Source organism: Melanostigma gelatinosum, assembly GCF_949748355.1.
Source record: "Melanostigma gelatinosum genome assembly, chromosome: 23".
NCBI classification, from domain to species: Eukaryota; Metazoa; Chordata; class Actinopteri; order Perciformes; family Zoarcidae; genus Melanostigma; species Melanostigma gelatinosum.
Genome location: NC_136656.1, coordinates 1,038,502 through 1,056,433, shown reverse-complemented (window position 1 = coordinate 1,056,433; position 17,932 = coordinate 1,038,502). Strand labels below are relative to the sequence as shown.

The following is a 17,932-nucleotide window of genomic DNA, read 5'->3' as shown; positions in this document are numbered from 1 at the left end:
TACGCGGAAGGAGGAAGAGAAGAAGAAGGAAGTAAAAAGTACAACAGTGGCCTCTGAGATGTGGTGCCGTGGAAGGAGAAAGTAGCACAACAAGTAAAATATCATGATGGAACATTGACAAGCAAAGAAAATACACGTATTCACCCAAACACCAGTAATTAAGCGTACTGCTCTCTTTGTGTCGTTCCACACAACCACCACTAGGTGGAGCCACGTGATCAGTGTTTCTCTCTCTACAGCTTCAGGGCGGTGTTTGTCTATTGCTCCTGTCACATGATATACAATATAAAAAAGTCCTGCATCTCTATGGAAACAGAGCCATCATGGCTACAAGTAGAGAGAACTAGAACATGTCTTTAGTGCAGAACAACACACTGACAACGACATCAATCAATACAAAACATGTGCATGTTGAATTGCTTTGACAACGTATTTTACAGAAATTGTAAAACAATGGAATCTAAATGGATCTCTTCATGTTCTAGTTATTAAGTTATGAACATGTTTCCTCCTCTCCTCTCTCCTCTCCTCTCCTCTCTCCTCTCCTCTCTCCTCTCCTCTCTCCTCTCTCCTCTCCTCTCTCCTCTCCTCTCTCCTCTCTCCTCTCTCCTCTCCTCTCTCCTCTCTCCTCTCCTCTCTCCTCTCCTCTCTCCTCTCTCCTCTCCTCTCCTCTCCTCTCTCCTCTCCTCTCTCCTCTCTCCTCTCCTCTCTCCTCCCCAGCAGTTTTGAAGCAGCCTGTCCTCAACAGGACGGAGAGATGAGCCTGATGGAACTCTATTCCAGCTGATCAGAATGTTTGGATTGTTTCTGCCTCCAGGAAGTCATTCATGCTTGCATCTTATTGGTTTAGATTCCTGGAGGACCCAGACCAGACCCCCTCTCAGGACACAACGTCTTCTTTTAGCTCTCCAGCATATGAAAACTGCAATTTACAATTTTCCCTTCAGCGCTGCATCGGCGACTTCCTGTGAACCCACAATGCCCGTCTCCTCTGGCCCGACGCCTCTGTTCCACAGAGCTCAATTAAAACACGGCAAGGACCGCGCTGATGCACCGGCTTCATCGCTAGCAACACACATGTTGTAGTTTATTATGACACGCGTGTGGATTAATCCACCGCTGAAAGTTCCTCCTGTTTGTTTGATAAAAAGCACAGTGAGCAGCTGTTTTAAGAGATTACCGGTGAAACTATTTACGTGTGTTTTTAAAGATTCACGTCTTCGGTGAGCCTGAGAGACACGGACAGGAAGTGCGGAGAGACGGACTAACAGCGTTCTTTTCATGTGATTTGTTGACAGCGGGGCCAACAGGCTGATCCTTCAATGGAAGACTCACCTGAGCGTGCAGGTGTGAACCTCCGGTCAGGATTACTGAGCCTCACCGCTGAAAACCTTTCACACAAACAGTGGAAACAACAAGTGCTGCAACCTGGTTTGAACTGTAAGCGTGTGTGTGTGTGTGTGTGTGTGTGTGTGTGTGTGTGTGTGTGTGTGTGTGTGTGTGTGTGTGTGTGTGTGTGTGTGTGTGTGTGTGTGTGTGTGTGTGTGCGTGTGTGTGTGTGTGTGACGAACAGACACATTGCGTCCTCGACTCTCTTGAAGACGGACTGCAGCTGCGTTCAGGGACTCTGGACCTGACCTGTCAGGGTCTCGTCTGGACACTAAAGCTTCTTTTTCAAAAGGGCAAATCTAAATGTCACAAGAGAGGAAGCAGACCTCTTCAGCAGCAGCAGCAAACATGGACACTGTTGAGTTGAGTGAGGAACGTCTGTCGGATTTATCTCGTTCCAAAGAAACCGCTCCGTGATTCTCCGTGAACACTTTCCAATCAAATGAGAAGAACAGAACGTAACGAAAGAGGAGAGGAATGAACCGGCTGTTAATGTATGTTCTGCACAGTCAGCAGTAATGCGTGGAATAAACATTCTGCTTCCCCTCACCGTCACATTGCCTCACCGCGCTGTGAAGCTTCTACTGCTGCAGGTCGTCGATCACAGCGAACGGTTCACAAACCGATCCGTTGTGCCGCTGCGTCCGAGGGAACGTTCGCTGACGTTTGTCTCTTCCTGATGTTTTTCTTCACCTCGTCTTTGGTTTGTAGCTGTAATGTCTGATGGATGTGTGCAGCACGACTGCCCAAACAAAACGGACCCTTTCAGGACAATAAAGTATATCTTATCTTGTTCAAACGTGACTAGAATACACCCACGCTCCTCTAGATGGCGCTCTTATGTCCGCCTGAGTATCGATCACTTACCTTCAAGGTGCTGTGTGCAGGATCTGGCGTGCAGGATCTGGCGGCATCTAGTGGTGAGCGTGCAGATTGCAACCAACTGAAACTTCTCCAGTGTGCTGTAAGCGTGTAAAAGCAGGAATGTCGCTATCGTGAGCCGGCGTTTAGTTTGTCCGTTCTGGGCTACGGTAGAAACATGGCGTCCGCTCCGTATGTGGGTATAAACGGCTCATACTAAGGAAAGAAAACATTCTTTTCAGGTGATTATACACGATATAAAACAATCGTATTGATATTATATTCCATTTCTGCCAACAGATCTCCCTTAATGTAACACACTGTCCCTTTAAATACTATTTAATATTTATTTTTATCAGATGTGACATGAACACAAAGTGCACAAAGCTCTTAAGAAGAGCCGGGGGAACAGGAACACACCTCTGAGCGACCCGGGGGCAATGATGGAAATGGATTTCTGCTATTTGAAGGCTACGTTGTAACTCTGTGTAACAACTCAAGCAACAAACTGGGACACGTTTGATGTATTTTCATTTTCTGTTCACTTTGAAGGATACAGCACACATCTGAGGCCTTGTCGCTCCTCTTGGTACGTGTGGCCCTTTAACAAACTCTACTCACACATTGAACTCACAGGATTCTGTGCTTGAAACTGAAGCTTTCAAACACAAATGATGCGATTTCACAGCTGTGAACAATTTGCTTTTGTCTCGTTATTTGCAGTAAAAACAGTTTTTGATCTCAAGAAATATGTTTGCACTTTTTCATTCATACATTGTAGCACGTCGCCGATACGCGCGTTACGCTACATTGTAGCACGTTGGCGATACGCTCGCTGACGACTCGAGACAAACGTGGGGATGAAGTGAAGTTCTGTGTTTCATTGTCTGGTCATCACCGTTTGGTTATTATTCGTTAGTGGAGTCATTTGAAGTTGAATTCAAAGCAAACATCATATTTCACTTGTAGTTTTATAACATTAACTTACGTTGCTTTTATTTGAGGCATTTGTGTAAAATCTCTTTGTTGAAGGGATAAACTCACCTCACCTGTAAATACAAAAGCTTAGTTTGCATTTTCATATTTACTGCATATACATATTTTCAAATGAGCAAAGTCAATGTGATAACAGTTTGGAGGAGAGACGGGCCAATTCTAGATTTTTAACGACAATATCAATATCAGAATTAGAAAGTAAAAAAATTCCAGGATAGATTTATTTGTGGATATTTAACTTTTTTTAAATTTTGTTTTACAAAATCAAGCCTTTCTGATAAGAATCACTATTTTTTTAAACGTATTATTTAATATATATATATTTACTGATAATGAACCTGTCAAAACTCTGACAAATGATGAAATAAAGACACTATTTCAAACACATCTTGTCCTCTACTGAATGTCTCATTGAGACATAAATGATGAAGCTGCTGTTTAAAGGAGATCACACATGTTGTTTCGTGGAGGTTCCCTTATAATTATAACCGCATTCACTATTTATCAAACATGTCTTTAATGAAATAAAAGTGATTTTAATCAGATTAAATTCAGGGCTGAGCTTCCGTACTCCCACACTGGTCTGAGCTGCAGTTAGAGGAGGCGTGTGTTGTCCCAGTGTTCTGGTCTCACTGGTCTCCTCCGGGTCATGATCACGGTGACAGCTCAGAGCTTTGAGCTCAAGTTAAAGGTCCTCAAGTGAATAACATCGTTAGATCTCCCCTCCACATGTACAGACATTTGATATGGTGGAGTTGTGCTGCACGGTGAGCCACGCTAGCTGTGGCTGATTGTGAGTAGTTCTGCTGAGCTGAACACACCAGGAGCCGCCAGACGAGACCCAGAGCGCCGAATATTCAGATAAACGCTCGACACTAAAGCGTGGGTTAAACTGTGAAAGTGACAGTTGAATAAAGAGGTGGCTGTTCATCATGACATGAAGCACCTGACACTGGAGGGGACGGCCCTGCAGCGGTGACCCTCCCAACACATGACAGCGCAGATGAACGAGTGTTTAACCTCATGGAAGCACAGACCACTGCAGGAAGCACAGACCACTGCAGGAAGCACAGACCACTGCAGGAAGCACTGCAGGAAGCACAGACCACTGCAGGAAGCACTGCAGGAAGCACAGACCACTGCAGGAAGCACAGACCACTGCAGGAAGCACTGCAGGAAGCACAGACCACTGCAGGAAGCACTGCAGGAAGCACAGACCACTGCAGGAAGCACAGACCACTGCAGGAAGCACTGCAGGAAGCACAGACCACTGCAGGAAGCACTGCAGGAAGCACAGACCACTGCAGGAAGCGGACGTGTTGATGAGACAGTATGTGTCAATGATCCTCTTCAGAGTTTTGTAATGTATGTATTGGTCTGTCTTTGCATGAATAGTTATATGTGTATATATATATCTATACAGTATATATACGTATATATCTATGGATATAAATACGTACAGATGTATATACTACTACTGCTTCAGCACCACGGAGAGCGGCATGAACTCTACGCTCGTTAATCGTAGTTTAAATTCACGAGAGCGACTTTCTCTCGATCTCGAGCCTCCTGCTGTCTGTGAAGCATTTCAAAGAGACTTGTGCACAAACGTCAGGTCTGAGACGAGCTTCAGGCGAATGAAGTCTGTGATGTGTAAGGATTGAATGAAGCGTGTGATGTGTAAGGATTGAATGAAGCGTGTGATGTGTAAGGATTGAATGAAGCGTGTGATGTGTAAGGATTGAATGAAGCGTGTGATGTGTAAGGATTGAATGAAGCGTGTGATGTGTAAGGATTGAATGAAGCGTGTGATGTGTAAGGATTGAATGAAGCGTGTGATGTGTAAGGATTGAATGAAGCGTGTGATGTGTAAGGATTGAATGAAGCGTGTGATGTGTAAGGATTGAATGAAGCGTGTGATGTGTAAGGATTGAATGAAGCGTGTGATGTGTAAGGTTTGAATGAAGCGTGTGATGTGTAAGGGTTGAATGAAGCCTGTGATGTGTAAGGATTGAATGAAGCGTGTGATGTGTAAGGATTGAATGAAGCGTGTGATGTGTAAGGATTGAATGAAGCGTGTGATGTGTAAGGATTGAATGAAGCCTGTGATGTGTAAGGATTGAATGAAGCGTGTGATGTGTAAGGGTTGAATGAAGCCTGTGATGTGTAAGGATTGAATGAAGCGTGTGATGTGTAAGGATTGAATGAAGCGTGTGATGTGTAAGGATTGAATGAAGCATGTGATGTGTAAGGGTTGAATGAAGCGTGTGATGTGTAAGGGTTGAATGAAGCCTGTGATGTGTAAGGGTTGAATGAAGTCTGTGATGTGTAAGGATTGAATGAAGCGTGTGATGTGTAAGGATTGAATGAAGCGTGTGATGTGTAAGGGTTGAATGAAGCCTGTGATGTGTAAGGTTTGAATGAAGCGTGTGATGTGTAAGGATTGAATGAAGCGTGTGATGTGTAAGGATTGAATGAAGCCTGTGATGTGTAAGGTTTGAATGAAGCGTGTGATCCGTCAGCAACACGTTGGTTTAAACGTGTCGAACAACAGAAACTCCACTTTCACTCTCAACAGCAGTGAACAGGGCGGAGGTTCAGCATCGGACATAATGAATCAGATCAGAGAGGAAACATATGAACGTTGTCGTTTCGAGTTCTCCGTCTGCTTTCAAGGTTCTTCGTCAAGACGGAAAGTTCTCCGAGCTCCGGTTGCCATGGAGACCTGCATACGATGACTTGCAGTTTGCAATTTGGATCCGTTGAGAAAAAAATAAAAGTAATTTGATTTGAAATTAAACAGCAGCTCCGACGCAAGTGAACCCTGAAACCCACTCACACACACACACACACACTCACACACGCACACACACACTCACACACACTCACACACACACACTCACACACACACACACACACACACTCACACACACACACTCACACACACACTCACACATACACACTCACACATACACACACATACACACTCACACATACACACACACACACACACTCTCACACACACGCACACACACACACACACTCACACACACTCACACACACACATACACACTCACACACACACATACACACTCACACACACACTCTCACACACACACACTCACACACACACTCTCACACACACACACACACACTCACACTCACACGTACACTCACACACACACTCTCACACACACACACACATTCACACTCACACATACACACTCACACGTACACTCACACACACACACACACTCACACTCACACATACACACTCACACGTACACTCACACTCACACACACACACACTCACACACACACTCACACGTACACTCACACACACACCTCACATACACACTCACTCACACACACACAACTATATTCATGTCGTAATGAGGTCTTTTTTTACAACTGAGATTGAGAATACAAACAGTTTGATTTACGGGTGAACATTTTATATTTTTAGGTTTTTAGTTGACCGTCATTGAAAATGTTGGTTGATCTACTGCACTTCTCATGAATATTAATGTAATAACATCTTCAATACAATCATTTTTGGGGACTTTTGTTGTTGTTTTGTGTTAATTCTTGTTTTTAAATGATTCACGATGCAGTTTGCCGTTACAGAAGATGGACTCCGTGTTTTAGATGTTGGTGGTGAAGCAACGAAGTTCAAATATCTTTCCATTATATTTGGATTACCGACTGTGATAATCAGCTTTGATGCTTCAGCAACGAGAACAAGATCAGCTCGTTAAATGACTTTCTGGTCATTTCAATTAATAATTGTATAATCTTCTGAATGTTAACACTCAGATATCAAACACACACAGACACAGACACACACACACACACACACACACACACACACACACACACACACTCTCACACACACACACACACACACACACACACTCACACAGTGACGGACAGTAAGAAAGAGCCCAGAGGCGTGTTTGTGCTTGAGAACAGTACATCTGTTGTTGGACTCTGCTCGGTTACAGCCACATTTACACAGAAGGATACGATGAACAACATTACAGCCACGTTACACAGCAGTTGACATTCATGTTCGATGACGTGTCCTCGCGTCTCAAACGTCTTCAGTGAGGAGCTGAACATCGCTTTGATTCTCTTCAGAAAACAAGCAGAGCGGCACGGGCGCGTCGGAGCTTCACTCCCTCGATGGGAATCATTGTTATGCAGCTGACTTCTTTCCAAGTACCGAGCTTGTTCACTTGCTAGTAGATGCTACGGAGCTAACTAGCAGGTTAGCATGTGAGCTAGCGAGCACGAGCTACACCCATTGTTTCCCCCTTTAGACGACGTTACGGGACTCAGAGATGGAGGACTTCCACCGAGTGGACAATGTTGTATCCACGCACTGCATTGTGGGATTTAGAGCAACCCGGATGACGTCAAACTGGCTTCCGATTAAAGTATCATGCTGTTCAACATGAAACTGTAAAAACATCCAATTGAATCCATAGATTACACAAGGATGGTGTTTTGAATGTAAAGGACGTTTCTCCGGTCTGTCTTCTGTTGGACACCATGTCCAGCTGTGTGGGACATGCATTCACGGGAGAAGAGACGGAGAAAGAGCTGCTGAGGTTCAGTGGGAGGGAACAGAGGGAATGTGGGATTCAAAGAGGAAAGGACGAGTCCATGGACAGGAGGGACTGCATCAGCCCAATGTCTCCGGTTCCCTTTCATTTGTGTAGCAGAGCGTCAGCAGCAGCTGCTGTGATGTGTTCCAGGCCCGCTGTTTGCTCAGCATCAGCACAAGCAGCCGATTACAGTCCAACGCACAATGTAACGACATCTGTACGAACATGATGAACGCTGAGTTTAATCTGCAGCGTGAAGCATGAAGACCTTTAGCTGAGTGAAGATGGAGAGTCCCCCCCCCCCCCCCCCCCGGGAGGACCAGACCTCCGGGGTACAGACCGTCTCCTGACCCGCCACGGACCTCACGCCGACCGAGCTCAGCCCGTCAGGCGGCAGCTGCACCGGAGCATGATGGGAAGGCTGGGGGCGAGAGATCGGCAGATAGTGCGGGGAGGGAAGCACAGAAAGGAGAGACGGAGCACATCACTGTGAACACAAGTTATTGTGGAACCAGGTTTCATGATGGCTCTTCTCCACCGCAGGAACCTTTTAGAACCTGTACGTTTAGGGTTCTCCCTCGTTTCTCTCCCAACTCATCGGAGACGGCAGCTCGGCTCTGCAGCTCGTGTTTTACGTGCACCAAATATTCCGCTTCCCTTATTCCGCGGAGGATCTTCTCAATAATCTGTTTACATGGCTTATGGAAATGAATATTCCACTAATATTCCCGTTGACATGCAGCCGTTCATATTCAGATCAACGTGAAACGACCTCATGACGCGTCCTCGTCGTCGTTCATCACGTCTCAACACGGACGAGTGGAACAGCAGCAGCTGCTTCTGACATTCTGCTTCTTTGTCAAAATGTCTTTGTTTCCTTTTCAAAGTGTTGCGGCGGTGGAGGAGCTGCTGCGTGTGACGTGTGAACCCGGCTCAGTGAACGCCCACGCTAAAGTCACCTCTGCTAGCCAAACACACCCGGGACTGAACTGCATTGTGGGTAATGTAGGCTTTGCTTTAAACAAGACTCGTTAACATATTAAAACATATTAAAACATGAAAAAGTGACATAATATCCTGGTTCATAAATCTCACGAGACTGACGGCCAGTCTCAAGGCACCCGGACGCTATGCATGCTGGGAAAATTCTGGCTAATGTAGTTTAAATCCGGGCGTTTGTCACCCGAACAAAATCTGCAGCGCGAACACACGATACTCAAGTGTTACTGTGAATATTAGTATGCAGTGTGAATATTAGTACGTAGTGTGAATATTAGTACGTTACTGTGAATATTAGTACGCAGTGTGAATATTAGTACGTAGTGTGAATATTAGTACGCAGTGTGAATATTAGTACGCAGTGTGAATATTAGTATGCAGTGTGAATATTAGTACGCAGTGTGAATATTAGTACGCAGTGTGAATATTAGTACGCAGTGTGAATATTAGTACGTTACTGTGAATATTAGTACGTAGTGTGAATATTAGTACGTAGTGTGAATATTAGTACGTAGTGTGAATATTAGTACGTAGTGTGACTATTAGTACGCAGTGTGAATATTAGTATGCAGTGTGAATATTAGTACGCAGTGTGAATATTAGTACGCAGTGTGAATATTAGTACGCAGTGTGAATATTAGTACGTTACTGTGAATATTAGTACGTAGTGTGAATATTAGTACGCAGTGTGAATATTAGTACGCAGTGTGAATATTAGTACGCAGTGTGAATATTAGTACGTAGTGTGAATATTAGTACGCAGTGTGAATATTAGTACGTTACTGTGAATATTAGTACGTAGTGTGAATATTAGTACGTAGTGTGAATATTAGTACGCAGTGTGAATATTAGTACGTAGTGTGAATATTAGTACATAGTGTGAATATTAGTACGTAGTGTGAATATTAGTACGTAGTGTGAATATTAGTACGTTACTGTGAATATTAGTACGCAGTGTGAATATTAGTACGTAGTGTGAATATTAGTACGTAGTGTGAATATTAGTACGTTACTGTGAATATTAGTACGCAGTGTGAATATTAGTACGTAGTGTGAATATTAGTACGTTACTGTGAATATTAGTACGTAGTGTGAATATTAGTACATAGTGTGAATATTAGTACGCAGTGTGAATATTAGTACGCAGTGTGAATATTAGTACGCAGTGTGAATATTAGTACGCAGTGTGAATATTAGTACGTAGTGTGAATATTAGTACGCAGTGTGAATATTAGTACGTTACTGTGAATATTAGTACGTAGTGTGAATATTAGTACGCAGTGTGAATATTAGTACGCAGTGTGAATATTAGTACGTAGTGTGAATATTAGTACGTTACTGTGAATATTAGTACGTAGTGTGAATATTAGTACGCAGTGTGAATATTAGTACGCAGTGTGAATATTAGTACGCAGTGTGAATATTAGTACGCAGTGTGAATATTAGTACGTAGTGTGAATATTAGTACGCAGTGTGAATATTAGTACATAGTGTGAATATTAGTACGCAGTGTGAATATTAGTACGCAGTGTGAATATTAGTACGTAGTGTGAATAGTAGTACGCAGTGTGAATATTAGTACGTTACTGTGAATATTAGTACGTAGTGTGAATATTAGTACGTTACTGTGAATATTAGTACGTAGTGTGAATATTAGTACGTAGTGTGAATATTAGTACGCAGTGTGAATATTAGTACGCAGTGTGAATATTAGTACGCAGTGTGAATATTAGTACGTAGTGTGAATATTAGTACGCAGTGTGAATATTAGTACGTAGTGTGAATATTAGTACGCAGTGTGAATATTAGTACGCAGTGTGAATATTAGTACGCAGTGTGAATATTAGTACGCAGTGTGAATATTAGTACGCAGTGTGAATATTAGTACGCAGTGTGAATATTAGTACGCAGTGTGAATATTAGTACGCAGTGTGAATATTAGTACGCAGTGTGAATATTAGTACGCAGTGTGAATATTAGTACGCAGTGTGAATATTAGTACGTAGTGTGAATATTAGTACGTAGTGTGAATATTAGTACGCAGTGTGAATATTAGTACGCAGTGTGAATATTAGTACGTAGTGTGAATATTAGTACGTAGTGTGAATATTAGTACGTAGTGTGAATATTAGTACGTAGTGTGAATATTAGTACGTAGTGTGAATATTAGTACGCAGTGTGAATATTAGTACGCAGTGTGAATATTAGTACGTAGTGTGAATATTAGTACGCAGTGTGAATATTAGTACGCAGTGTGAATATTAGTACGCAGTGTGAATATTAGTACATAGTGTGAATATTAGTACGCAGTGTGAATATTAGTACGTAGTGTGAATATTAGTACGCAGTGTGAATATTAGTACGTAGTGTGAATATTAGTACGTAGTGTGAATATTAGTACGTAGTGTGAATATTAGTACGTAGTGTGAATATTAGTACGCAGTGTGAATATTAGTACGTAGTGTGAATATTAGTACGCAGTGTGAATATTAGTACGTAGTGTGAATATTAGTACGTAGTGTGAATATTAGTACGTAGTGTGAATATTAGTACGCAGTGTGAATATTAGTACGTAGTGTGAATATTAGTACGTAGTGTGAATATTAGTACGTAGTGTGAATATTAGTACGTAGTGTGAATATTAGTACGCAGTGTGAATATTAGTACGTAGTGTGAATATTAGTACGTAGTGTGAATATTAGTACGTAGTGTGAATATTAGTACGTAGTGTGAATATTAGTACGTAGTGTGAATATTAGTACGCAGTGTGAATATTAGTACGCAGTGTGAATATTAGTACGTAGTGTGAATATTAGTACGCAGTGTGAATATTAGTACGTAGTGTGAATATTAGTACGTAGTGTGAATATTAGTACGTAGTGTGAATATTAGTACGTAGTGTGAATATTAGTACGCAGTGTGAATATTAGTACGTAGTGTGAATATTAGTACGCAGTGTGAATATTAGTACGTAGTGTGAATATTAGTACGTAGTGTGAATATTAGTACGTAGTGTGAATATTAGTACGTAGTGTGAATATTAGTACGTAGTGTGAATATTAGTACGTAGTGTGAATATTAGTACGTAGTGTGAATATTAGTACGTAGTGTGAATATTAGTACGTTACTGTGAATATTAGTACGTAGTGTGAATATTAGTACGCAGTGTGAATATTAGTACGTAGTGTGAATATTAGTACGCAGTGTGAATATTAGTACGTAGTGTGAATATTAGTACGCAGTGTGAATATTAGTACGTAGTGTGAATATTAGTACGTAGTGTGAATATTAGTACGTAGTGTGAATATTAGTACGTAGTGTGAATATTAGTACGTTACTGTGAATCATATTTGGATGATCTTCTGTTTTCATATCTTTTCATTAATGAATTCACTAATGAAGCTGAAATTGAAGCGTAAGTAAAACCTGCAGGAGCCCAAATTTAACAAGAGACATTTTCAAAAGGTGTGAAATCTGAACTGGAGTTTGTTTTCCGCGCGGCTTTGAATGCAACATTCCCGCGTCCACCAGTGAGGACGTCGTCTCTGCTGCTTCACACTGAATCCTCTGAAGTCTCCTCCTCCTCCTCCTCCTCCTCCTCCTCCTCCTCCTCCTCCTCCTCCTCCTCCTCCTCCTCCTCCTCCTCCTCCTCCTCCTCCTCGTTAACCCACATGTCTGAGTCCTCCTCCCACTGCTCCTCTCGTCTCCTGAGAGGAGCATCACCCTTTAATCCTCTCAGTCATGATGTCTTCTCTGTTTTATACAAGAAACACATTTTCATAACAAAAACACTGCTGACATTTCACAAAGCTTGCATCATGACCTCCTGCTCCTCAACTCACAGATACGCTGTTTCTTTGCTTTTCTTTTACCTGACAAATACCTTTTGCACGGCCCTCCAAATGTCCCCCCCCCCATCCCCCCTTCGTAAGCCACTCTGGGTTAAAGGTACGAGCTAAATGCTTCACACGTGGAATGAAGGTGGAGTAAAGCCCTATTTCAACAAGGATTAAAGTCCAAAGCTGTTGTTGTTTTTGAGCGTCGAGGACATTTCGTCCTCTCTGTTCAGGCCGACTCCTCCTGTCTGAACTTGTCAGAGTCACAAATCCTTCATGCAAAGTTTCACTTCAACAAATCCTCCCCCTCCAAAATAAAGGTTCCCGTTCTCAAAGGGGATGACGCTCCATCTGGTGTCAGGCTTCTCATCCCCCGCTCGTCTGCGCCTCCTCTTCTATTTCTGGCTTCCAAAAACACGTTTGAATCCCCCCGTGGCCGTCCTCTCGCTCTGTTGTCTCTGTTGTCTCTCCCGTCATTATCTCCCCTCCGTTTCTGGAATCTCCTTTTCTTTCATTGTCTTCTGGGGAACAAATGTTTTCCTGACAATGATTGTCTTTTTCCTCCCCTTCACTCCCTCGTCGTTCCCTTCCTCCCATCACTCCCTTCACTCCCTTCCTCCCATCACTCCCTTCACTCCCTTCCTCCCTTCACTCCCTTCACTCCCTTCCTCCCATCCCTCCCTTCCTCCCCATCACTCCCTTCACTCCCATCCCTCCCATCCTCCCATCACTCCCTTCTTCCCATTACTCCCTTCACTCCCTTCCTCCCATCCCTCCCTTCCTCCCCATCACTCCCTTCACTCCCATCCCTCCCATCCTCCCATCACTCCCTTCTTCCCATCACTCCCTTCACTCCCATCACTCCCTTCCTCCCATCACTCCCTTCTTCCCATTACTCCCTTCACTCCCTTCCTCCCATCCCTCCCTTCCTCCCATCACTCCCTTCACTCCCATCACTCCCTTCCTCCCATCACTCCCTTCTTCCCATTACTCCCTTCACTCCCTTCCTCCCCTTCACTCCCTTCCTCCCATCCCTCCCTTCGGGGCGCTCACACATCGGTGGCGTTCAGGTGGGTGGACACCACGTCCTGGGTTTCAAGCACGATCTTCTTCGCCCTCCCTCCTCCTCCTCCTCCCCCTCCCCCCACGGGGTGAATGCTGTCCAGCCGTCCGCTCCTCCCCCTCTCCCCTCCCCCCCTGCGACACTTGAAGACGGCGAAGAAGGCGGCGCGGTAGTTGCGGTTCATCCATCCGTACAGCAGCGGGTTGGCGAAGGTGGAGCACATGGCCACCACGTGGAAGACGGTGTAGAGCAGGCGGAAGTCGCGCATGTCCAGCACCGTGCTGTCGATGTCGGTGGCCAGCTGGAAGGCGTGGAAGGGCAGCCAGCTGACGGCGAACACCACCACCATGGTCACCAGCATCTTGGTGGTTTTGCGGCGCCGGCGGTGGCGCTCAGCGGTGGCGGTGCTGCTGCCGGCGCCGCTCTCCGCCGGGCTGACGTGGCCGCGCAGTTTGGACCAGATGTGGGCGTAGGCGAAGGAGATGATGGACAGCGGCAGGAAGTACTGGAGGATCAGCATGGAGATGCTGTAGACGGTGCCGTCCGTGTTCTTGCCGGGCCACTTCTCCGTGCACACCTGAGACACCACAAGAAGATGTTCCGTTTGTTTCATACATAGGTTGGTGTGAGCATAGTTTATATTGATTTAAATGTCTTTAGTGTTAACGTTTGGAGCCCTGGTTGCTTCTTCATCAGGCTCTTCTTCATCTGTACCCGATGAAGAGCCAATGGGCTCCAAACGTTGTTCTACTTTCTGGACTCCAGGACAAGAAGAGATGAACAACACGAGCTTGTTCAGGGAGGAAATGAGCAGAGGTGTGAAATATGATACAAATCAGGGAAATGTGATGAAAACCTTTGACTTCAAAGCGGAAGCAGAAAAGAATGAAGGGCGTCGATGAAGGGAGTGAGGGGGAGACGGGAGATGGAAGAGATAGAGAGGCAGCAGAGAGATCAAAGAGAGAGGCGAGGTGTGTGTGTGTGTGTGTGCGTGCGTGTGTGTGCGTGTGTGTGTGTGTGTGTGTGTGTGTGTGTGTGTGTGTGTGTGTGTGTGTGTGTGTGTGTGTACCTGTATGGTGTGTCCAGGCTGCAGGGTGAAGGAGCCGTACTCTCTGAAGATGGCCAGAGGGCTGGCGAGCACGGCGCTCAGCACCCAGGTCAACGCGATCACCCCGAAGCACACGTTCTTACGCATCCTGGTCTCCAGGTGGTACACGATGCACCTGAAACACATCCACACACCTCCTGTCCATCGGTTGACTTGTAAAGGATCGGCGGGCGGCTGTTTGGATCAATAATGGAGGAGGGAACACATCCCTGTTTGTTTCCAGGAAGTGCACCGCTATTTATACCTCTCGCCTTCCTGTGAATGTTTTACGAGCTGCCACTTTGGTCGCATCTCTTCCAAAAAGGAAATGACCTCGAGAGACTTCCTGGTTCAAATAAACTACACACAGATGCTCACATCGTGAAATGTTTCTGCCAAAAACAGAACTTTCACAGCGAGTGAAGAAGCTTTGTGCCGGCGGCCTCTGGACAGATGGACTACAAAACCCACAAACACCGACAACAGATTGAGGACGCTGGCGAGAGCTCCAGGAACATCTCAAAGGACCGAATACGTTCACAGAAGAAGAGTTTCAAGGCCGCTGCTTTATTTAAATCCTGAATCTTTTGCCTTTGAAGCAAACTTTCAGCGCAGCTGTCGGCGTAGTTCATTCATGTTCTGTGCTGAGTTGTGTTGGATTCCAGCAGCTCTGAGATCAGGGCCTCGGGTCAAACAGGGCGAGCTGTAAACTCCTACACTCAAAGCAGCGTCACAGCGGCCTCCACTTGCATGTGACTCTTCATTATAATCCTCCTTTTCAGGTGACAATGACCCAAACTCTTCCTCCAACATTTCAATGTCACGTCGCTCAACTTTTGCACAATTACACTTCACAGTTCAGCCGAGCGAGCGGACGATGTTTTCCAGAGCGAGCTACAGCTGAAGATGAACGTTAATACGAGATATGATATGTTAGGAAATCTCATAAAGGAAACAATTAGAAGAAAAAGTTCACACAACAGCCTGAATTAGTTTCTTTCTTCTGTTTTTACAAACTTAAAACTTCCTGGAGATGCAATAGTTATGAAGCCAAAGAACGAAATTATTTCTTGTCAATTAGTAAAACAAAATCTTGGATATTTACTCCTTTAACATCAGAGGATATTAAAGTTTAATTTCCTCATAAATTCTCTTCCCTCTAAGCCCCGCCCACCTGCGGCGGTCCAGTGATCACTGGTCCCCGCCTTCCCTCTAAGCCCCGCCCACATGTGGCGGTCCAGTGATCACTGGTCCCCGCCTTCCCTCTAAGCCCCGCCCCCTGTGGCGGTCCAGTGATCACTGGTCCCCGCCTTCCATCTAAGCCCCGCCCACCTGTGGCGGTCCAGTGATCACTGGTCCCCGCCTTCCCTCTAAACCCCGCCCCCCTGTGGCGGTCCAGTGATCACTGGTCCCCGCCTTCCCTCTAAGCCCCGCCCACCTGTGGCGGTCCAGGGCGATGACGTTGAGCGTCACTGTGGAGACGTGCACGGCGAGGCCCTGGGCGTACGGCAGCAGGAAGCAGAGCGTGCTGCCGAACTTCCACTCTCCCTGCAGCGTGTAGACGAGGGTGAAGGGGAGGCACAGCGTGTTCACCAGCAGGTCGGCTGCAGACACAACACAGGAAGTTCACAAGTTATGACACATCATTCATGAGTTATTCGTCCTCCTGAGGGAATCAGACAGATGTGTGTGTTTAACATCTCTGGCATTGATGCTCTTTGGTGTTTAGTGACGTCTTCTTTGGACTTTCTGTTGCTGCTGATGATCTTTTTATGAATTATCTCCTGAATAATGTGCAGTTCTACAGCAAACTGCTGATGCTGCTACGGCACGAGGAGTATTAAATACTTGCTCAGGACATTCTGGACATACGAAATATTTTTGGTGGGATGTCTACGGGTCACGCCGCGTTATTTGTCGTATGATTAGCTACGAACGCTGGACGAGCCTGAACTACAACAGCTACTTTCTTCTTTCTCTCCGTCTGACCAGAAGAGGTTCGTCATCTCAACATGTGTTGACTCTTTTGACTGTTTTAGACATTTAAACAAAGGACTCGTGTTTTTCTGGTGAGGACCAGATCCAGTGTCCCGTTTGTTACTCCAGAGAGGAGGACGTCACTCCTCGTAGCCGAGGTGTCTGTGAACAGCATGGTGTCATCTGAGCTGTCCGATAAAGAGCTGAGCCGTGGAGGGAGGGGCAGCCAGCTCCTGTTTGTGCTTTCCGGGTAATTTAAGCGACGACTTTCTGGCTGCCGCCGTTCTACCTTCCTGCACATTTCACATCACATCTGTCAGGCTGCTCCTGCTCCTCTTCCTCGCCTGCTCTGTTCTTTCCTCTCGGCGGCTTCTTCTAGCTCAGCCGGAGCGCCAGAGGCAGGAGGACGTCTTTCATCACGTCCACAAGGAGTCACATATCGAAGAAGTCTGCTTACTAAATGTAGTGAGCATACGACTATATATGTCCACATTTCTGGTTACAGTTTGAGCTACATTCTTCTCATGAATATCGTGAAATAAACGTTCATCAACATATTCATGAAGTAACAATATTTCTTACTTGAGATCAGTATTTTTTCCTTGACACCTCCGTCTGTGTAAAAGCAGATATTGAGACTCGTCCTCCTGCATCTTGTCCCATGAAACACAAAATAAAAGCTCTTCCTCCGTCTCTGAACGCAGCATTGAAGCAGTTCAGCACATTGGAGGACGTTGATGTACTCGCATGATTCTTGCACTTTTTGGGGGTTAATTCTCCAAAACAAGTGACCGCAGGACAATGATAACTGAACACAAACTCCACGATGAAATTCATCCTCGACAGCAACAAGATCTCACAACACAAAGCGAGACATTGTGCGATCGTTTTAACAGATCGGATGACTTTAATGAAGCCCAGAAAGAAAAGAGGTTCTGTGCTCGAGCCTCTGACCTGCATGTCCTCTCGTTGTCTGTCTGTTTTAAGTTGAACTGTTTGAGTAGAAAGTTTGTTTACAGTATCGGCTGAGTTCAGTCAGTCGCTTCCATTTGATTTCTGCTCACTGTAAAGGTCCTCTTCATCTTCTCTCATGGAAACAAACCCTAACCCTAAC

General features: G+C 45.0%; 1 protein-coding gene across 1 annotated transcript in view; it reads right to left on the bottom strand.

Moving 5' to 3' along the window:
• Positions 1 to 13,740: 13,740 nt before the first annotated feature.
• Positions 13,741 to 17,932, bottom strand: part of npy2rl (neuropeptide Y receptor Y2, like) — a gene marked incomplete at both ends in the record, with an annotated part of 8,757 nt that continues 4,565 nt past the window's right edge. Inside the window, 3 exons of the mRNA XM_079295612.1 lie at positions 13,741 to 14,331; positions 14,824 to 14,977; positions 16,280 to 16,445. Coding sequence (XP_079151738.1) covers positions 13,741 to 14,331; positions 14,824 to 14,977; positions 16,280 to 16,445 — 911 coding nt within the window. The remainder of the gene's footprint in view (positions 14,332 to 14,823; positions 14,978 to 16,279; positions 16,446 to 17,932) is intronic.